Here is a 21,816-nt window from a genome sequence, read left to right on the forward strand (position 1 = left end):
CATAGAAATCACGGTAGAATCACTGGTCTGGTGGCCGGGGGATTGTGTGGCCGCAGGGTTCAGAGCAAGCAATGGAGACCTCAGGGCTCCCCCGCACCATTTTCTGCCCTTGTGTCCTCTCTGTGAATGGGCAGCAGCACGGCTTCCTGCTCCCAGACTGTGGCTTTCTTACTTTTCAAACTGAGGAGCAAGTAGATTTATTTTGTATGCAAGGCCAGGCCCACGTGCCGCGCAGCTTGGCTGTTCGGGCCCAGGGCTCAGCTTCGTTCCAGCCGGTACCAGCCACTGGCACAGAGCTGTCCGTGTACGGATGTTCATTTTTGCCTCAGCTTTTTGATGAAGGACACCTCATCTCGATTCCGGATACCGTAACTGGAAAAGAAAGAGGACTACAGTGTGTGATTGGCAGAAGCTGTATCTGACTCCTCACCTGAGATCTGTGAGGGACCAAGAAGGAATGGGCAGGAGGAGCGCTGTGTCCAGGGAGGAGAGGAAGTGGCAGTGATCATCCTCTTGCCTGCACACACACTGCCTCCCCCTGGCTCTGGGAGGCCCTTCACTGCCCCTATGCCTCCCATTCCAGGGGGGAGGGCCCCCAGGAACCCCCTTGCAGGAGGCTCTCAGTCCAGCCAGGCACTCTCCGGGTATTGCGAGTTCCCCAGGAACTGATTTAATCACGACTCCTCATTCCTGGGAAGAAGCCCCAGCCCTCTGGTGGGGCTTGGGGAGCTGGCAGGCGAGAGACCAGATGCCTCCCTGCACCTCAGAGCGTGGCCCACACTTACTCTCGCAGCTTCTTCCTGTCGTCTGTGAGCTTCTCTCCTGCGGAGGTCAGGTAGTAGGTCCTCCACACGTAGGACCTGTAAGGTTCAGGGGTTCAGGAACACCGCGGGCAGGGTGATGGGGCAGCTGGGACACGGGGCTGCGTGTGAGATGGGCTCAAGACACTCAGCTCGGGGCGACCCAGGACAGGCGGCCTCGTCTTGGCTCTTCCTGTACCATGCACGCGCCGGGCCCGATGGAACTCTAAGGAGGCACTGACTGCTCCAGGGGCTGTGGTGGGCCCGGCCTTACTCACGAAACAGGCTGCAGTACCGAGACCCAGACCACAACCTCTGGCCCAGCAGGCCTGGGAGAGCACCCAAGGGACCATGGGCGGGACCACTGACAGCTGCCCCACCTCCAACCCGGGAGACCCCTTACACTGGAAATGCCCCGAGGTGCCCCCGTTAAGGAATCCTGGTGGCATGCTATAGACGCCAGAGCAGCTGAGGCAGGAGTCCCAGGCACTGGCCACGCCTGAAGGCTCACCAAGACCTCACAGCACCAGCGCTTCCCACAGCCCCACTTACCAGCTGATGTGCTGGATGCCCCCCTCACGCTCTTGCCTGAGCTGCACATATCTCTGAATGGCCTTCTTCAGGTCCAGGACGGTAGCATTCTGGACCACAACCACAGCTGCAACACAGGTGGGAGAATAGGCACGGTGGGAATCCTCGGACGGCAGGAAAGGAGGCCAGCAGACTGTTCTGGACGAAGACTCAAGTCCAGGTGGAGTGGGCTTGTGCCTGGCCCAATACCCCTGCACATGCCCCTGAGTCTCCCCCAAGCCGCCATGTCAGTACCCCGCCTGTGGGAAAGCTGGGCTGCACGGTCCCGGGGAGATGGCGAGCACTTACGCATGATTTCTCCGTCCATCTTGCATACTCGGACTGTCATTGCTTGGCCGTATTCTAGTGCTATTTGGGAATTGACTTCTTCCAAAGTAACCTACAGAAAGACCAAGGGTGGGAGCCGGGCTTGTTGAACAACAACAAGAGAAAACAAGCTGAGAGTATCCAAAAAGGATAAGAAACAGATTTCTTGCGTCTGTGTCTCTCCGATCCACCCACATTTTGTATTTAATGCTCAAAGCGGATGACAGCTCAGGAAGAGTAAAGAGAGCAGGGAGGACCAGGGTCAGATTTGGGTTCTGGGCTGGGCAGGAGCACAGACACTGTTGAGTCCAGGGCCCAGGACAACGTGGAGTTGAGGCAAGTGGGCAAAATTCACCAGGCCACCCCCATCCCCGCCCGCCAAAAGCAGTCACAATAAATAAGCCAATACAACCTTAAAAGCCCGACAAGATGGGCACCTGGGTGGCTCAGTCGGTTAAGCGACTGCCTTGGGCTCAGGTCATGATCCGGGAGTACCAGGATCGAGTCCCGTGTCCGGCTCCCAGCTCCAGGGGGAGTCTGCTTCTCCCTCTGACCTCCTCCCCTCTCAAGCTCTCTCTCAAATAAACAAGTAAAATCTTTAAAAAGAAAAATAAAACCCGACAAGATCAGTCTACGACTCCAGGAAGGGCTGAGAGCCGTACGGAACCAAACTGAAGGCGATTAACGAACACCGGTCCCGGTCCTGCTCCCCATCAAGGGTGCGTCCCGTACGCCACGGACGACCTCTGCGTTCCGCCCCCGTGTGTCAGAGGGTCCTGCGCGGACGCGCGTTTCCGTGCGCCCCTCTCCATGCCGCGCGCCCCCGCCGCCCAGGCCCGGTTCCCGCAAAGACCCCCGCTTGGGCCCAGAGGCGCCTCCTCCAGGGCTGCGGGCCGCCCCAGGGCCGTGCGCGGCCGGCGGGGAGAGGGCCCGACCCCGGCCCCCGGCGCCCGCGCGCACCTGGATCGGCAGGTCGCAGAGCAGCGGGTCCTGCACGACCATGGCGAGACCCTCCTGGAACACGTCCACCGCCTCGGAGTGCGGCAGTGCCTCCTCTTCGTCCTCCTCGTCCTCCGGCGCCTCGGGCCGCGCGGCCGCCTCCGCCCCGGCCCCGGCCCCGGCCCCGGCTCCGGCCCCGGCCCCGGCCCCGGCCCCGGCCCCGGCCCCGGCCCCGGCCCCGGCAGGCTCCAGGTCGCCTCTCCGCGCGCGCGCTCCACCCGCACCGCCGCGGCGCGCCCGGGTTCCGGCCGGGGCGACCGCGAGGGGGCGGGACTGCCGCAGGGACCAATGGGGAGCTCGAGGGGGGGCCAGCTGACGGGCGCGCCGGGGCGCGAAGTCGGCCCGTCCATTGGCCGGCCGGGGGGGCGGGGCAGCTGCCCAGACCAATGGGCGCTCGAGACGGGCGCGGCGGCGGCGGCGGCGGGCGCGGGGGCTGCCGGGATCCTGCGGGGCGCCGGGGGCCGCCATGCTGCTCTTCTGTCCCGGCTGCGGGAACGGGCTGATTGTGGAGGAGGGGCAGCGCTGCCATCGTTTCGCCTGCAACACCTGCCCCTACGTGCACAACATCACCCGCAAGGTGCGGCCCGGGGTCCGCCTTCGCCCGTCCTCGCGCTCGCGGCCGCCTCCCGCCGGCTACGGGTCCTGCCGCGCGTCCCATCGCGTGCGCCCGCGATCCGGCCGCCAAGACTCAGTGCAGCTCCGCGGGTCCCCGGCCGTCTCTCCCGCGCTGCGCTCCTGACCGCGCCCCGGGGCTCCCCCTCGGGCTCGCGGCCCGTACCTCCCCGTCCGTCTCCCCCGGGCTGGCGGCCCCCCACGCGCGCTCCCGGCCCCTGCCTCCCCCTTCCCCGGGCTCGCGGCCCCCACGCGCGCTCCCAGCCCCTGCCTCCCTCTTCCCCTCCCCCTTCCCCGGGCTCGCGGCCCCCACACGCGCTCCCGGCCCCGTCCCGAAACATCCCCCTTCCCAGCGCGGACCCCAGGACCCCAGCCAGGCCCCACGAGGGTGCCGCCCATGCCCGGCCTCATGCACGCGCCGTCCCGAGACCCGAGGCGTTCTGCGAGGAGCCCCGTCGCGCACGCAGCTGCGGCCGGGCCTTTGCACGTGCTTTCTGCTCGGTCTGCTTTTCCGGGGGGCGCCGTGCCCCTCGGGGGCCCTGTTTCAAGTGGTTGCTCCGTTTACAGCGTTTCGGCGTCTTCCCTGTGTTCCTGAGGGCCTAAGGCGTGGGAGGGCGGGGGCTTCTCGGTTTTGGTGCCGCTTAGGGCCGAGGCCGATCCTCGAAGTAGCGCGCGCGCGGGGCGGGAACGACGCGCGCGGGGTGGTGCCTCGTCGGTCTCCAGCGTGAGCTGCGCGGATGGGAAACTCGCCCCCCCCGTGTGCGCGGGGCTGCGCCGGGCTGCCGCGGTAGCCGGCTGCGGGGGGAGCGGACGCCCAGGGAGCCCTGACGTTCCCCGGGCACTTGGCGAGCGGGGGAGCAGCCCAGGTGTGGTCTGCTGGTCAAGGCCTGGGGCTGCGCTCTGCGGGCCGTGCCGGGGAGGGGACGGTCGCACCTACCGGCTTTCCTGCCGCTCTGGTGCGTCCTCCAGTGCCCGGAGCGACGCTCTCACCCCTGTGTGGTCCCTGCGCCGAAACAAAGGAGCGGCCACGCAGGCTGCCTCTGCGAGGGGGGCAGCCCAGCGGGGGGTTCCGCGCGGAGCTGTCGTCTTCCTTTACCGGAGAAGCAGGGACGCGTGCCTCAGAGCGAGGGAAAGGACCGCGGAGGGTGGCGGGTGCCTTAACGCGGTAAAGCCGGCCTGCACCGTCCTGAGCGCGGGCTCGCCGGGAAGCAGACGTGGGTAGGGGGGGAGTGGGATGTTCTTGCTAGTCATCGCCAGGTGCAGGGAGGGGCGGAGGGGTACCGTCTTCCCTCGCTCCTAACCCGTGCTCTGTCCCTGGGTCACGGGATCCTGTTCTTAGGGGGCCCTGGCGGTCAGTAGTAGCCTGAGAACAGGACCGCTGCTGCTGTTCCAGCTGCTTCCACAGTCACTCCTTAGGGCTTACAATGCATTTACTTTATTTGTTCCTGCTTTAAAAAGGTTTTATTTATTTGAGGCAGAGAGAGAGAGAGAAAAAGCCGGTGAGCGGGTATGGGTGTGGGGAGGAGGGGCAGAGGGAGGGAGAAACAGGCTCCCGGCAGAGTAGGGAGCCCAGTGCCTGCATCCCAGGACCCTGGGATCATGACCTGAGCTCCACACAGCTGAATCCTCCTCTTTGGGACTGCGGAGACCTGGATTCTTTAAATGCCAGTGCTGAGTTCTGCGCTGTGAGAGGAGAAACGTGGGACTGCTTTAGTGTCCCTCCAGTCTCTGTTGAAGGAAGCAGGTCTGGGAGACCCTTGAAGACGGGAATGGTTTGGGGGCCCAGGTCTGTCCTCCTCCATTGTGTGGATCCTGAGGACCCGCTGTTCCATTAGGTGACAAATCGGAAGTACCCGAAGCTGAAAGAGGTAGACGACGTGCTCGGTGGGGCAGCGGCTTGGGAGAACGTGGACTCCACCGCAGGTGAGTCGCGAGCAGTGACGGTGAGGCACGGGGCTGCCGTCCTGGGTCTGCATCAGGGACGCCGAGGACGGGGGAGCGCCTAAAGAGAAAGTTTCCTGAGCACTTGTTAGACTGACAGTAATGGCTCAACTCCCACCCAGAGTTGGACGGGCCTGGGCCGGCGTCTCAAAGTGACCTCCCAGCGTTTTAGGACCTTGGAGGCCTCCCCGGCCCTTCCTGGTGCTGTTCCATGTGCGCTGGGTGTGGGAGACAGCGGTGGGCACCCCATGCGCTCCGAGGGCTGGCCGTGGTGGGAGCGGCGGTTACAGGAGTAAGGGAAATCAGAGCCCGAGGAAACACATGGGGTCCCTTGTTCTGGTGTGGACTTTTACATGTCAATGTCAGAGAGCATTCAGCTGTTTATCCCGAGTCTTGTTCGTATGCGGAGGGGGGAGACGTGACCAGTGAGGGAAAGGGGGGAGCCCCAGACAGTCCTGGACTGGGAGGACCGAGAGCAGCTCCTGTTCCCTGTCGCCTTTTCCCCTGTAGAAGAGCGTCCACATCTGATGCGGTAAAATTGGCATCGGCAGAATTTGATTAAAAAAAAAAAAAAAATGACTCACGTACCTAATGTTTGAAATGGTGTCTGAGAGTGTGATGGACTGGGTCAGTTTCTCAGGGTGAAGTCACTTTGCCTCAAGGCACTTGGCAGAGGTGTGGGGCGGAGGGGCGGAGGGCAAGATGGCCCTGAGAACAGCCCGAGGGCTGTGGCCAGGATGGGTCCCTGCCCTGGAGGGTACGTGTGTTCACTGCCCGCGGGGGCTCTTCTGGGAGGCGTGAGGGCCCACGCCATGGAAGTGCTGTTGGAAGCCTCGCAGGAGTGGACCCGTGATGCACAGGTAGCCACCGTCCCCTTCCTTGTGACGTTCGCAGCCTGTCTTCAGCAGATGGGAGGAGGAGAAGGGGGCCAGGGAGGGAGCTGGCGTGTATTCCCGGTCACAGGTCTCAGTTCCCTCACTGCGGGAGCATAGTGGGACCGGTGCCACTAGCGGTTGCCTGAAATCCTGGCACAAGGGTGCCCAGGCAAGGGATGCCAGGTAGCCGGGCCGGGACAGGGTCTTGCTGCCTTTCCGTGACACCTCCTTCTAGCAGGTATGTCTGGCTATGGGCAGTTTTGTTTCTGTTTTTGTTTTGAATGACGTGGGTTACTCGTTCTTCTGTTTCCAGAGCCGTGTCCTAAATGCGAGCATCCTCGTGCCTATTTCATGCAGCTGCAGACGCGCTCTGCCGACGAGCCCATGACCACCTTCTACAAGTGCTGCAGTGCTCAGTGTGGACACCGCTGGAGGGACTAGGGTCCGGCTGGCCTGGCCGCGTCACTGTCTCGGACCTCATTCCCCAGGGTGCACTCCCCGCCAGGAGTGCGAACTTTGTCCAGAGGCGTCTTTGTGGGGGTGGCGGGAAGCTGACCCGTGGAGGGGAGCTGGCCCAGGGGCCCGTAGATGCAGCCCGCCTGTCGGTCCGCGGATGAGCTCACTGTGCCCGGGGGTCGCGTGTGCGGAGTTGGGTGTCCGCTCGGAAGTGTGCTCTTCTGGCGTGCACCTGTCGGGGCCGACAGATGTCCTCTAGCCATCACACCCTTTTCAGATGTGTGCCCTGTCGGCAGTTGCGAAGTAAAGTTGTGTTGATAGTACATCGATGTCCCTGAGTATTTAACTGTTAACTTATTTTATCACCATCTGTTGTGAACGTTTAATTAAAATGGAAACCTTAATGCTGCCTTTTCAGTGTTTCATTTTTTTTGCCAAGAAGTGTGTTTTATTGTCATTAATCATAACCTGATTTGCTGTAGTAGCCCAGGGCACACTGGAGGGTTGGGCAGTCTGCCTGGGGGTCCTCAGAGACCCGCAGGCCTGTCGTGTCGCCCTGGGTGCCCGGTCCACAGTGCGGCCTGTCACATGTGTCCACCGGCAGGTAGTTCTTGCTCCACGGCACGGCCGGGCAGAGGTCTTGCAGGTGACGAGGGCAGGGAGTCCCCTGGGTGCTTAGGATGGTCACTCTGCTTCTCCCCCAGGGGGGCCTTTGCCTGGGTGGGTGTTCTCCTCCAGCGTCTCCGTTTTCCCCAGCTTGGCCTTCTTGACGTGTCCAGCCTCTGCCATTTCCTTAACGTGATCTGTGGCGTTGTGCTCTGAGCCCGGCGCCTGGTCCTCGCACTCGTGTTGCTACCGCAAGAGACCGCGTTCAGGGTTTTCAGTGCTTTGAGACGTTGACCTCAAACTCCTGCCACCCTTCGGGTTCTTCTGGTCGAGAATCACTGATGACCTGGATTTCGGGCGGTCATTTCTGTTTGGGTTTCCTAGGATTGCAGTAAGCTGGTGAGATAGAAGGCATTTCTGCTGTTTTCCTTCATCTTTTCTCCTGCAAAAGAAAAGGGATGTCCCAGCCTGGAGGGGGACCGGATGGCATTTTGCCGCCGGGCTGGTTTCTTGCCCAGGACCTCGGACTTCATTACGTTCCCAAATTTCTTCCCAGTGAAGTCTCGTTTAGGAAGTTGCGGGATGTGAATTCATACCCCTGATACGGGTGTGTACGTTTTCGAGACTCGCATCTTTTCCAGAAATGGCTAATCCTGAAGTCTGACATGGCGGTGCGTTCTTTTGGCTTCGTTTTGTTTCAGGTAGGCTCCACGCTGGAGCCCCGCGTAGGGTTTGAACTCCTGATCCGCTGGTCATGGCCTGAGGCTGAGATCAAGAGTTGGCTGGTTCACTGACTGAGCCACCCGGCGCCCCAACCTGATGGCTTTCTTTTTGCCATGACACGTAGCCCGGGTCGTGAGCCTGTGGTCTGTAGTGGGTCATTCCCCGGAACAAAACAGCGTCTTCCGGTTATGCTGATGGAATGTTAGGATACGGGCATTGCCCTCGGTAGCTTCTGTTTGTTGCATCAGTTTTTGTGGTTTCGTTTTGTTCCCACGTGCACAGTTTCCTCGGATCTTCTGCAGATGCCTGCCATCTGGTCAGTGGTAAAGGCCAGCACGTCTGCCGCTTCGCGGTGAGACAGCGGCGAGCTGAGCTTCTGCCCTCATTCCCCTGTGTACGGTGGTGATGACGATCGTCCAGTGCAGGGGTTCGCAAACTTCCATCAAGGGACGGATAGTAAATATCTTCGACTTTGTGGCTCAAGAGTCAAAATCTAGGAAGACAAACTTCGACAGCCTTTATATAGACAAAACCCGACATGGCCGCAGTCCTTGGGTGCAGCGTTTTGTGTGGGGGTCTCCCGGTGAAAGAGGGGATATCGGTTCACTTAAGGGGGCTTCAGAGTTAGCAGTTCTCTTCGTGCAGACAGATGGCAAACAGGCATCTGTCAGTGCCGGTTAAGTGCCGGGAGCATGTGAAGTCGGCTGTTGGTGTTGCCGGCAGGTTGGAGTCTGCACCGATGGGAGTGGCGGGTGGTTTCCGCAGAGAGCTTGCTGTGGTGTGGGAGCGGACGCCAGTCCACGTTCTACCCACCTAGTGTTTTCTCGGTTTTGAGGATAGTCTTGCCTCTGGGGTTGGGTGGTTCTCTGCAGGCCGGCTCCAGCTCCGTGCGGGGCCCTGACTCTCCGGAGACACCCTTGGGCGGTAGCAGTCACATCGGGGAGTCGTCGGGGTTCGAGGGAAATCACTTTGGATGACGTGGGTTGCCTTCCTGCTGCTCCCAGTGCCCTTAGGTGTTAGAACCGTTCTCCGAGGGGCCGGGGGGTTTTCAGTCTAATCTCTTGGGACACACTTCAGCTGCTACGAATACACGCCAGTCGCCATCCTCACAGCTTTCCTGGCTTGGGTAACGCACGAGCCACTAGGAAATTTAATTTAGTTGCTTCATTTTTGTATTTAATTTTTCTGGAGAAATTCTGTGCCACGTTGAGAATCGTGCCAGTGACCGGGTCGGCTCCAATAACGTTGACCTGCTGGGGTGCCCTTGTGCCACCAATTCAGGGTCCACTTTCTGGTTTCGTCTCGATGCGTGTGCACTGGGAAGAGGTTAAGGGAAGGAAACACGTGATATGTTTGTATGACTGCTTCACGCTCAGGATTGACAGTCCTGGGGATTCTCTGGGGCTCTCCCTGGCTCCCAGCCTCCGGGAAGGGCTGTGCACTGACTTTCACGGATGTCCTCTCTTTTATGTCTTTTTCTTGTTTTCTGCATTGTTACGATACTGTGTTTTTCTCTTATGTATTTTCCTTTTGGTTCTTTTCTGCAGTGTGTATCTCTCCTCGCGTATTTCCTATGTCTTCCTTGGGAGCATATTTTCCTTCACAACTTGGAGCATAAACCTGTGCTCATTCCAACAGGTTGGTCCTGGGAGTCCCTGTCCATCGACGTGGGTCACCTGGTTCTGTGTCTTCCTAAGCCCGATACTCTCGGGTTCATCTCGGAAACGGTGAACGATGTAGACCACAGATACTGGATTCTGTTAGGTTTCTCCGGAGAGGGTGTTTCGTACTGGAGAGGGTGTTTCGTACTGCTCCCTACCGCAGGCTATAAACGCCTTTAACCCTTCGCTGGCTGCCTGGAGTCACTCTTATGCATGGAGTTCGCGGGGAGCTAGAGATTTTGTTGTTTGTGTTGGGGGCAGAGTTTCGATCTAGATTTTGGTGCTCTTCTCCCCTCCAGGTTTCCTCCCTTTCCCACCTGTGTGGTTTCCCCTGGAGGGGTCATGGCTGTGGTGTGGGTGCTGTGGTCTGACAGACTTGAGGTGGTAAATTCTAGTTTTAGCAAGGTGGGAGGGACCCTGTCAGAGGGAAGGAACCGCTCTTTAGACGGGTCCTAGAGAAGCTGCAGTCATCGTAAAGGTGTGTGCTTCTAACAGGTAAGGTGGGCGTCACGCTGAGTGAAACTTAAATAGTAGACAGCTCTGTGGGGGTCGCCTGGGCGGCTCAGTCTGACTCTTAATCTTGGCTCAGGTCACGACCGCACCGGGTATGAGCCTTCTCCCTCTCCTGCCCCTCCCATCTCAACAAAACAGATGCGTGATGTATGTTTGCCGCCAGTCCTCAGGTGTTCATGGGCTTAGACTTCTGGTTTCATCTCTCTGTGGGTCCTGGTTCTTTGCAGAGCTCAGAGCTGCAGCTCCGGGTCCTCCAGACCTAACCCGAGATGTTTTGATGCAGAGACACACATGCACACTGAAATGTGCCCTTATTTGGTACCCCAGAGAACACACAGACAGTAAGTAAGGGAAAAGAAGCATATCTTCACTAATAATCAGCAAAGTGTAAATGAAAGCGACGCGAAATGTGTTTGCTTAGGAGATAGGCAAAGATTACAAAGACTGATACTGTGTCCTGTTGGGGACAGGCACTCCTGGACTCCGGGTGGGAGTAGATGTTGATCCGTGTTTGGAGGGCCACGTGGTAGGATCAGTATTTTAAAATGCTGAATCGTATTGTTTTTAGTTTTTATTTTTAAAATAAATTTAGATTTTATTTGTCAGAGAGGGAGGGGGGCGTGTAAGCAGGGGCAGAGAGAGGGGGACGCAGGCTCCCCGCTGAGCAGGGAGCCCAATGCGGGGCTCGATTCCAGGACCCTGAGATCATGACCTGAGCTGAAGGCAGGGGCTCAACCCACTGAGCCACCCAGGTGCCCCATTAAAATGCTGAGCTTCAGACCCTGCATTTCCACCCGCAGAATCAGTTGCACAGAGGTGCTCACTCTGGGTATTATGGGTCCCTGCCCAGAATCACTCATTACCTTTGTTTAAAATTGCGATTATGGAAATTAATGTAATGTTGCACGTCCTTCCTCAGAAAATAAAGATAGCCCACACGGCAGCAATCCCAATGTCTCCCGGCAGGATTATTGAACTGTGGCATGTGCTGCCGTTAAAGGCACTAAACGGGCTTTTCTGTGCCGACCTAGAAGAGCATCGAAAATACAGGAGCCAGGAGTCCACCCGCTCGGCGCAGCCTGAGGCCAGGAAAGACATACACCTGTTTGGGCTTCCCCCTCGTGTGGAAGGACTTGTGCCTAACTTCTCACAGAGGCGTCCTCTGGGGTGAGAGAGCGGGGACTCATTTTTTATTTTCTTCTGTGTCGTTTGCTCTCCTTGACGTGGGAGCGCATCACTTTCCTGTTTAACCGCCTCTCCAGGGCTGTTTCTCGGAAGGGTTCCAGTGGACACTGCCCCTTGCCGGACGGGTCCCCACAGCCCATGTTTAGCTACCTTCCGTGTCACAGGGAATGAAGGGTCACCCCATGTCCCAGTCCCCGGGCTTGGGGTTAGCGGTGGTGGTTGTCTCCCAGCCCCACTTGGGGCAGCCGCTCTGCTCTGCGTCGTGGTTTTGATATGGGCGGCCCGTGTGAGCCGCGGGAGGTTCACGTCACTGCTCACTGCACTTATAGCCTGAGTCAGGCTGAGAGGCTTTGCTGCAAGCACAGGAACAGTCATCTCCAGGTCTGCAGGGTTGGGGGCCCCTCTGACTTGCCATGGGAGCCAGCAGGTGCATCTGGGAAGGTGAGTCTGGCTGTCAAGACAGCCATTCTGGGGCCAGATGGTCTGAGCTGTGGTGGCCCGGACTGGAGATGAGGTCCAGGTCCTGGGGCCGGCAAAACCCCTTCAAGCCCCCATGATCTTGGGGGGCCTTTGAACAGAAGAGGAGCCAGAGTCTGGGGATCCCCCCGTTGGGGCTGTGGGCGGGCAGCAGGTGAGAGTGTGGTCCTAGAAGGAAGGTCATCTTGGCCAGGCGGAGGAAGGGGAGGTGAGGGTTCCTGCTCTGGTCCTGTCCCAGTGCCCTCTTCCCAGGGGCCAAGGCACACACCTAGAGACAAGGTCCGCCTCCGCAGGGGGTTCAGGATGCATTTCTCTTCCTGTTGGGGCAGGCATGGGACCTCACGCCAGTCACACAGGTCTCGCCCTAGAAGAGCCTGGTGTGAGGAGGCAGCAGAGCCGTGGGCTTGGCTGACCTCGCCGCCGGGGGCTGCGGCGGGGAGGTGGGTTCTGGGCAGAGGAGGGCCATTAACAGGTGCAGGAAGAGCAGGTACAACATTTAACCCCCTTTTGCCCCCAGGTCCCCTGCAACCCTGTCAACATCCTTATTCTAGACCTTTCCTACAGCCCTACCTGCTCCCCTGCTCCTTTCCTGAGCTGACTGGCCTGGCTTGGGGATGTCTGGTCTGGCCAGAGAGACACTGGGGGGGAGGGGGGCTCAGCAGGGCTTCATGAAGGATGTGTCTTTGTCCCCCCGAGGCGCAACTGGGGCCAGCTCATGTGTCTCCCCGGCTGCAGCCTGGTGTCTCCAGGGCTCCCAGACCCGCTCTTTCCAGCTGCAGCCCCTCCTGCCCACCCCTCTCAGTGCGGGGAAGCTGCTCGGGGCCGGCTCTACCTCTCCCCAGCCTTCCCTGCACCTCTTCTGCACCCACCCCGGCTGGCCTTCCTGCCTCTGAGCCTCCAGCCTGTGGCCTTCCTGTCAGCATCCCTGTAGGAAGCTCGTGTTCAGGTCCTTTCCGCCAACAGCACTGGCAGTTTCCACCTGTGCTAGACGAGCCCCTGTGCGCTCATGTGGCCTAGAGGCACTGGGGGGACTCCTGCCTCCATCTCCAGCTCACTGTTTATCACAGTCCCCATGTCCTCCTGTATCTGGTTCTTGGGAGCCAGGGCCTGAGTTTCTCCGCCTTCCCCAGCAGAGAGAAGAAAATGCTTGGTAAGTGTCCATTGAAATAGCAGCCTCCTTCCTCTGGAGGGAGCTGGACGGTTCTCCATCCGTTAAAAACACAGCGTCTCTGTAGGAGGGGACAGTAAGTGGATGCAGGAGTTGGCGTGAAGCCCGCTTGGAGGGTGTGCTACAAAGGCACCTTGCTCTGGCGGGGCCTCCCCGGCCTCAGTGGGTCCTTGGGGGCTGAGGCCCATGGCGGGGAGGGGCTGTGTCTCTCTAGAGACCTGCCTCGGGTCTGGCCCTGTCGGTGGGTTCTGGTGCAGGGTCCAGCTGCAAGGCAGCCCATGGCTTTGTGGTGGGCCAGTAAACCAGGGCAGGAAAGCTGTGAGGCCCCAGCGGTCAGACCTCATGGCCAGATCTTGACCCCAAGGTCACGGAGGAGATGGGTCCTGAGAAGGGACCAGAGTGCTCCAGGGCTGAAGGCGTGTCCACAGACGTGGGGCTGTAGTGCTGGGTGGTGGCGTCCTGAGGGGGATGCCCTGGTTCACCCCCCAGCCCTGTAAGCCGTCCTGCGAGGTGGTGTCGTGTTGTCCGAGCGGTGATGAGGTCCCCCTGCTGTCCTCGCAGTGCCTGTTCCTGGACCAGGGAGTGTGTGGGTAGGGGTTTCCACACTGCCTGGCCTAGTGCCTGTTGTCGAGGATGCGGGTGGCCAGAGGAAGGACAGGCCAGCGGTGCCCAGGGCGAGGTGGGTGCTCCCAGGCTGGTGTGACTACAGGTCGGACTTGTGCTGGGAACAGAGGTACCAGGTGCCGGCGTTGGGCACGTCGCTCCTGACCCCGGCCTTGATGGCCACAGCTCGGGGAGGGGCGGCCCCATCCAGCTCACGTCGTAGACCCAGAAGCATCCTATGTGGAGAGTTCGAGGAGAAACGTCCCCGTGTCCATCTCTGCTGCTCCCCCAGAGGGGTCCTGGCCCTGGTAGCTCGCTCTTGTCCCTGCCCTGGGGCCAGCCGAGCTTGGAGCCACCCCACACCATGCTCTGGAACCATCCGCTCCTAGGTCAGTCTGGGGCAGGAACGGCCCAGTTCAGTGTGCACAGAGGAGTCCTTCCACCAGGGCCTGGCTCAGCTCCTGGCTGGGAAGTGGCTGCCATCCCTCAGGCCCCCAGACCTTGGGCTCACTGTGATTCTGTCATCCCACACCCTGCCTTGGGCTCTGGTCAGGCCGCTCCCTCATCTCCAGCCCGGCATGCACGGGAGGGGATGCGAGGTGTTGGGCAGAACTTGCCTCCCATGCTGTGGCTGGGGGTGCCGGGGGATGGCGTGTCATTTTCCTGAGCAGGGATTGTACTGGGGTCTGTCCTGCGGGTCCACAGAGAGGCTGCTGGTGTGTTGGAGGGGTGTGTGCTGCCTGGGTGCGTGCGGGCTCCCCAGGAGCTTGCGTGCTGTGGTCTGTGAGCACGGTGCTGCTTGTTGGCCTCCTTATCACCCATCAGGCTTGCGTAACCAGGCTCACCCTGCTTCCTGCTTCGGAACTATCAGTGCACCATCTGGAGCTACGAATGGGGTGATCGGATGTCAACGGCCTCCCCGCACCCAGGCACTTCCTAACACCCAGCGCCTTTGTCTCCCGTGAACCTCCGGTCCCCCCGGGGCCCTGCTCTCCTTCCCAGGGCGGGTGCTCTAAACAGGGGTGCGGCCGTTCTGCTCAGGGAGGGCCCTCTGTTGCACGGACACCCCACTCACTGCCATCCTCCTACTAGTCCCCAGCGGGTCTTTATTTACGGATGCAGCGGGGAGAGAGGGTGTGTGGGTGTCGGCAACATGACCCTGGGCGAGGCACTACCCCTCCTTGGGACTCGGCTGGCTTGTCAGGAAGCGGGGACGGTCTCTCTACCTCACGGGGCTGCCGTGGGAATGCAAGCGTGTGATGCGTGCTGCATGGTTGGCCCAAGGTTGCTGTGACCTGATCTCCCTTGCGTGACGGGACCTGGGACCATGCTGGCTGAGGACATCTGTCCCAGAGAGGAGGCTTCTAGGCAGACTCAGACACTTGCTGGTTGGGAGTCCGGAACCCAGCAGGAGGCCTGGGTCTGCGGGCACCATGCTGTACACCGCGGCCATTCGGATCTTCCCGAGCTTCCGTTTCTTAGGAGAACAGCTTAGCCTCTGGTGCCCAGTGGTGGGACGTGGTGAGGGGGCAGGCGGTGACCCACTTGAAGCCCTCCACAGGGGAGACCTCCTGGGGACAGTCCCATGGGGGTGTGCTCAGCCCAGTCCCTTGCAGGACGGACCTTGGAGGCTGAGGCCCTGACGCGAGAGCTGAGCGCCTGGCTGCTGATCTGTGCCTGCATGGGTGCCTGGGTCGGTGCGGCTGTCTCCGTCCAAGGGCAAGGAGGAGGTGAGCATGGGGCACTCGTGTCTGTGGGGGTGGTTGGCAGAGAGCTTGGGGGCAGGGCAGTTGTCTGTCTCACTCCACAGGGAAGGGTTTGGCTGGACGTGCTGGGGCGCTACCTCCTGCGACCAGCCTGGAGGTCCCACCCACACTTCGTGGGTCAGAGCCCTTCACCTCCCAGCCCTGCCCTTGAGGCCTCCTCCTGGGACCACTCTTGGGGTCGGCCCTGTCAGAGTGTCCGCTGCAGGTCTGACCCTGCCCTGAAGCACGCTGTGGGCTGCAAACCGTGCCTGTCCCCAGAGCTCGGGGCGGGGGCTGTCACCTGTCTGAACAACAACATCCTGAGGATCCACTGCCGCTGGTCGGCCCCGGAGCCGGGCCGGGGACCCCATGCCTGGCTGCTCTTCACCAGGTGAGGCCGCAGGGCCCTGAGGGCGGGGTCCCCACGGTCGCGGTGCAAGGGCTGGGCTGGCGCAGTGGCCCTTGGTGCCGACACACACCCTTTCCAGCAACCACGCGCCGGGTGGCCGGCACAGATGTGTCTTCCGGGCCGGGGAGTGCACCCTGGTGCTGCCCCCCGAGGAGGTGCTTGTGCCTTCCGACAACTTCACCGTCACGCTGCACCGCGGCGTCTCTGGGCAGGAGCAGGTCAGCCTGGTGGACCCGCAGTACCTGCCTCGGAGACATGGTGAGGCCAGGTCTGGGTGCCCTGACGGGGAGCGTCCTGGCTTCGGGGGGCCTGGGGGCAGGGTCGCATGGCCCCTAACCTTCGTGGCCCCGTGGAACACCCGGGGCTCGGAGATGGGAGGGGAGGGTCCCCGGCTCCCTGGAGACGTAGGGTTTGGGAGGAGGGTGAAGATACCGGGCTTCAGGCTGGGCCCAGGGCACAACTCCAGTCACCTGAAATGCACCTGAGGCGCAGCAGGAAGGGACACAGTGAGACACGTAGGACGTAGGACGGGAGCGGCTGGCCAGACCGGGGGCTCTCTTTGTCTGGCTGCAGGGCCTGGAGTTGCTCACCATTGTCTTGTCCCGCCTGGGGCCTCGCTGGGAGACGTCACCAGCGAGGAGACAGAGTCCTGCCTCCCAGGAGGGCCCCGGGCTGGGAGGGCCATGACCATGACCCCGCCCCCTGACCCCCAACCTGTTTCAGACCTCGTTCCTGGGCATGCCGGCAGACACACCCTCACGCAGCCCCACTCTGTTTCAGTGAAGCTGGACCCTCCCTCTGACTTACAGAGCAATGTCACCTCTTACTATTGTGTCCTGACCTGGAGGATCAGCCCTGCTCTGGAGCCCCTGACCGCCATCCTCAGCTACGAGCTGGCATTCAAGAAGCAGGAAGAGGGCTGGGAGGTAATGCTGGGCCCACTGCTCCGGAGCCTTCTCTCTCCTGGGAGCCGCGGCGGGGGGCCAACCCTCCCCCACAGGAAGATGTCCATGTGGATGAGGGGGAGGGGGTGCCCTCAGAGCCCGGAGCGTGGCTGTGCACACGTGTGTCTGAGCATGCGCAGGTCCATAGCTGTGTGTGTGCATGGGGGTGGATAAGTGTAAGTGTGCTTATGAGCCTGTGCCCGCGTGCATGGGCGTGGCTGTGTGGCCGTGTGCGGGCGTGGTCTCGGGGCCATGGGCCTTGTCCCCCCTCTGCGCCTGCTGACGGTCCTCTGCCCCACAGCAGGCCCAGCTCAGGGACCACATCGTCGGGGTGACCCGGCTCTCGCTGGACGCTGTGGAGCTGGACCCCGGGTCCCGCTATGAGGCCCGGCTGCGGGTCCGCATGGCCACCCCGGAAACGGACGTGGAGGAGGAGCTGCGCTATGAGGGCCAGTGGAGCGAGTGGAGTCGGTCTACCTGCTTCCCCTCGCCCCCTCGCCCTGACCGAGGTGCGGCTTTCCCTCCCGGAGGACCTTATACCCATCCAGGCCTCTCAACCTCCTAGAGCCCCGCCCGGAGGTGGTCCTGCCCCGGCTGGCCACCTTTCCCTGGAGGTCTGGGATTTTGAAGGAGGGAACACACAGCTGCCCAGCGTCAGGCTTCTTGGAACCTGTAGTTACTGTGTCATGGGGAGAGACTGTGGTCCTGGGAGGCATGCCGGGCCTCTGCTTCCGTCCGCAGTGGGACGTGGTCTCACCTCTTTAGGGAGGGCTGGGCTGACCCTTGTGACCAGCTGGGGAGGGTGCCTGACCCCGATGACCTTGCAGATGGAGGAGGTGGGGCCCTGCGGTGGCTGATTCGGGAGCAGGCATGACACAGCCCCTGGGCCTGGGAGGAAATTCCCACGGTGGCCCCGGGCACTCCTACTAGAGCTTTGCCACGTGGGTTTAGAGGAACACCTTGGTTCCAAGGAAGCTCACTGCCCCGGGGCCCTTCCTGCCCACAGGCCCCCTGTCCTCCTCTCGGGGGCAGCCCGGCAGCAGCACCCTTGTTGCTGTACCCGTCTTTCTGCTGCTGACCAGCCTGATCTACCTCGTGTTCAAGCTTTCACCCAGGTGGGTAGGCAAGGTGTGCGTGCGTGCGTGCGTGCGTGCGTGTGTGTGGCGGTGGGGGGCGCATCTTGGACCAGAGCAGCCCTCCCTCCCACCATCTGCCCTCCCCTCCATCTGATCCTGGATGGGCTAAGCCTCTGCCCTGGGCCTCTAGAGAGTTCCCCACTTGTCAAGTGTGTTGGGGGTTGTAGGGCCCCAAAGACGCTCAGGGGGACCCAAGTTCACTGGGACCGCATCACCCAAGAGCCTCTGGGGGTGCTCTGTGGTCTACTGACTTTTAAACGCCTTCTCTGAAAAGACCGTTTTGGGGCCCTGGTGTGCTCAGCGCTCCAGTGCACGCCACAGAGAACCTACCAGATGTAGGGCCCGTCTGAAGTAAACCATCACCCGTGTCAGGGTGAGGGAGGGGCCTGGAGGAGACTGACCGGCTGCAGACTCACCGCAGAAAGGATGAGAGCGGGGTGGGTGGGGGTACTGGGCGGTGTGGACGCCAGACTTGACCTGGAGCAGAAGAGAGGTCTTCAAGCTCGTGAAACAGTGTTTGTATTGTGAGGATAGATTTTGGGGGGTCCGAGGGGATGGGGAGGACCCACCAGGAGGCCGGGAGGACCCACCAGGACGGCTGTGTGCCAGAGCAGTGGGGAGAGACAGGGGGGGAGCGGAGGGAAGGCAATTGCAGGCCTAAGAAGGGAAGCGGAGGGGGCAGAGGACCGGTGATCCCCGCGGTGGGGACCTGGGGGGGCCACGTCCCCCCTGGGGAAGCTGGTGAGGCCAGTTTGGACCTGCTGTGTTGGAGTTGTGGGCCACATCCTTGTGGGATGGCCCGTGGCTCTGTATTGCTCAGGGAGAAGTCAGGTGGGGCAGGGAGCTGCCTCCTGTCTGCTCCCTCTGTGGGATAAGGACCCAAGGGGCACCCTGTAGCCCTGAGCCCAGCGTCACGACTCACCCTGTAAAGGATGTGTGTCTTGGTGTGTGTCAGTTCTACAGGGTCATTGGTCTGGCAAGCCACAGGGATGGGTGTCAGGTTTTGCCCCGAGAACAGGTTTGGACCCAATGAGAGGCAGGAGGTGGGGCGGCCTCTGGCGGGAAGGGTGCAAGGCTCCCACGGGGTCCAGTGCTTGCTGGAGCCGGGCCTCCAAGGACCCCTCGCTGGGCATGCAGAGGCCTCTAGCTGTCCCGTCCTGGCCTCAGGGTGAAGAGGAGCCTCTCCTGGAATGTGCCCTCTCCGGCGGCCTTCTTCCAGTCCCTCTACAGTGTGCACCACGGGGACTTCCAGGTGCGCGCAGCCCGCAGTGGGGAGAGGGCGGGGCTGGGGTCTCCCCCAGGTCGGGCCTGCCGAGGATGTGGGCTTCTGGTGAGATTGGGGCCGGTATGGGGCCTTTGTGGGTGCTTGGAGCTGTTTTTGGTAGACGTAGTGGGTTTAAATTTACACACGCCATCTCAGATGCGTCCAGACAATTAGCCTTATTCTCTCTCGCGGGTTTCTTTTTCTTTTGGGGAAGCGGCCCCTGTGAGGTATGTGGTCACGTCACAGGGAGACTATGGCCGCTGTGTCTCGTCCCAGCTTCTCTGAAGGCATCTGTGGGGAGGGTCTGCTGCTCACGCCGGCCTTGGGGTCCTCAGAGGTCCGGGGGGCTACGGCTGTGCCAGTCACTGAGGAGGGTCTGGCCCCTCTGGGTTCCCGTGGGTAGCGCTGCCACACTCCCTTTTTCTCCCTTTGTGGGCCCTTTGAGCCCCACCTGAAGGGTCTTTACACCTGACGCCTCCCCTTCCTGCCAGCCTCGTGGCTCCTGCCCCCTGGGTGTGTGTTGGGGGGAAGCTCCCGTGGGTGGTCTCCGGATCCCCACTCCGGGCAGAGGACAGGACGGGATGCTTCCTGGGGTCCTTCCCCGTGGCCCCTGCCGCTGCCGGGCTTCCCTCCGCCTCCCACTTCTGTCTCTTAGAAGGGAGCTGGGAAAACATGCTACAAGGGAGCCCGGGGTTTGAGGTTGTTGTCCAGAAGTGTACCTCTGAGCTTAAAGCTGAGTGTTCTACCCTCGGTGGAGGCCGCCTCCTTCTCCCAGGCAGCGGCCGTCACAGTCGAGAGCCCCAAGGTGACCGTCCTGGAACGCGTCATCTCAGCCACATGCACCCGGCCCTCCTCTCGACCCCAGTCACCCTCCCGGTGGTTAGACCCCTTGGGGGCTCTGTGTTGCCATGACTCGGCTCCCGGAACCCGGGCAGACACACAGGGTTGCGTGTGTGTGGTCCGCCTGGTGCGGTTCCTGGTCCCACCGAGGAAATACTTTCCTTTGGGAGGTGGGGGCCTCCTGCGACCGCATGGGGGGCCCGGGTCTGCTGCCACCAGCCCAAAAGTGGTGTCCCTGCGGCATCTCCTGGTGTGTGTGTGAGTGTGTGAGAGTGTGAGTGAGTGTGCGTGTGTGAGTGAGCGGGGGTCCAGCAGCTGCTGCCCAGCCTCTGTAGCTGGTGCCTGGAGCAGAACCAGGGATCTTCTCTGTCCCCGGCACCCGTCGGCGCCTGTACCCTGTTCCAGGCTGCTGTGAGCGGGAGGCGGGGGGTCGCTGAGCGTCCTGACGGGCCTCGGGGTGCCGGGGCAGGTCTGTGGGCAGGCTGGCACGTGGCGGGTGAGATGGAGTGCTCCAAACACAGTCGTTGCTTGGACTCGGGGTGAGGACGCCGGGAGAGCTTCTGGGAGGAGAGGGGAGGCTGCTTCCGGGGCGGGTCCCGAGCCCGCTGCCTGAGTCCTTCCCACCCCCTCCCCCCATGCTGTCTGTCCTAGACCTGGACAGGGGCCCGCAGAAGCGGTGTGCTGCCGAGCCAGGACAGTGGCTGTTCCCCACGAGGAGCCTCGGAGTCCGGCGTCCATGAGGACATCGCGTGGCTGACCTATGACCCGGTGGACCCCTGGCAGTCAGTGATCCTGGAGGAGGAGCAGGAGGGCCCTGGGGCTGGCCTCCTGGAGGCTGCACTGCTGGCCAGGCCTGTGGTCCAGGGAGGCCAGCCGCCTGCCTACCTGCCGCAGAAGGACTGGGCCCCCACGTGTCCCCTCAGGCCAGCTCCCCCACCGTCAGAGGGCGGCAGCCATGACTACTGGACCCTGGGCTACTCCGGGGGTTGCCACACCCCCACTTTCCCAGGAAACTCACCGAGCATGGGGCCCAGCCCGGCTTTGGCCGGGGGCCCTTTCTGTGACCAGCAGAGCCTGGACGCCCAGCCAGGAAGTAGTGCTGTGGGAGCCGGTCACGGCCAGTGGCAAGACCCTGCTGCACAGGGCGTGTGAGGACCCCAGGGCCTTTGCTTCACCCCCGGCCTTCAGAGTCACCCGTTTCATCTAGAATGCTGACTCGGCCAACTGCACAAAGTCCGTTTTGTGGAAAATGGATGAAAGTCTCTCTGAGAATGGAGCCCTGTGCAGACGTCCTGTCTGGATGGGGGCAGGCCGGCCGGTGACCCCTACCCCCATTCTCCCTGCCCTGCCCGCCACCTCCCTCCCTGCTCTTGGGCTCTGTCCCGGCCCCCCAGAGAAGGGTGGTGTTGGCCCCGACCCCCTTAGAGGGCCGGCTTGCTCCTGGCAGGCACCACTGAGGTGGTGCCTTCCTGAGCTCTGTCTCCTGCTGTGACTCCAGGAACCAGCTGCCCGTGGGGAGGGGGGCCCTGAGGTGGGCAGGGGTCTGTCTACGCTGGGGCTTTCTGGGGTGGCGGCTGCTGACGTTGGAAATGGAGGAGCAGACAAGCCGGTCCCTGTCCATGGGGCTCCAGTGACCCCTAGGCTCTGTGCAGAGACAAGCACTTGTGGCCCCCGGGCCCCCCAGGTGACAGCTCCCTCTGCCTCAGACAGGCATCCCCCTCCTCCACACCCATGGAGCCCCTGGGGTTTTGTGGGGAGCCTCAGCAGAGCCAGAGCGTGGTCAGCAGGGGTGAGGCAGGGCCCAGAATGTATTTGTAGCCATAGAGAGCGGGAGGGGTGTGGACAGACGTGACGTGCAGCATCTTCAGTTCTAACCAAGGATGAGAAAAACCAGCGTGGATTCACGTCCTGGGCCCTGGGCTGGGGGCTTAGAGCAGCCTCTGTGAGCAGTGTGGCTCCTGT

General features: G+C 61.7%; 3 protein-coding genes across 3 annotated transcripts; 2 read left to right on the forward strand and 1 right to left on the reverse strand.

The window, feature by feature from the left end:
• Positions 1–181: 181 nt before the first annotated feature.
• Positions 182–2,824, reverse strand: SNRNP25 (small nuclear ribonucleoprotein U11/U12 subunit 25). The gene is made up of 5 exons (XM_059415885.1): positions 2,658–2,824; positions 1,680–1,770; positions 1,353–1,458; positions 786–860; positions 182–372 (listed from the first exon to the last, which is right to left on the reverse strand). The coding sequence occupies exons 1-5, from the start codon at positions 2,697–2,699 to the stop codon at positions 315–317; spliced, it is 372 nt and encodes a 123-aa protein (XP_059271868.1). The 5' UTR covers positions 2,700–2,824; the 3' UTR covers positions 182–314.
• A 280-nt stretch (positions 2,825–3,104) lies between these two features.
• Positions 3,105–6,989, forward strand: POLR3K (RNA polymerase III subunit K). The gene is made up of 3 exons (XM_059416016.1): positions 3,105–3,273; positions 5,144–5,231; positions 6,438–6,989. Exons 1-3 carry the CDS (start codon positions 3,163–3,165, stop codon positions 6,563–6,565), a joined length of 327 nt encoding a protein of 108 aa, XP_059271999.1. The 5' UTR covers positions 3,105–3,162; the 3' UTR covers positions 6,566–6,989.
• Positions 6,990–14,949: 7,960 nt separating this feature from the next.
• Positions 14,950–21,017, forward strand: LOC132027130 (interleukin-9 receptor-like). Its single transcript, XM_059415908.1, has 8 exons — positions 14,950–15,037; positions 15,133–15,652; positions 15,750–15,928; positions 16,451–16,596; positions 16,916–17,123; positions 17,621–17,729; positions 18,918–19,002; positions 20,506–21,017. The coding sequence occupies exons 1-8, from the start codon at positions 14,950–14,952 to the stop codon at positions 21,004–21,006; spliced, it is 1,836 nt and encodes a 611-aa protein (XP_059271891.1). The 3' UTR covers positions 21,007–21,017.
• Positions 21,018–21,816: the final 799 nt, after the last annotated feature.

This window comes from Mustela nigripes, chromosome 11, assembly GCF_022355385.1.
Source record: "Mustela nigripes isolate SB6536 chromosome 11, MUSNIG.SB6536, whole genome shotgun sequence".
NCBI classification, from domain to species: Eukaryota; Metazoa; Chordata; class Mammalia; order Carnivora; family Mustelidae; genus Mustela; species Mustela nigripes.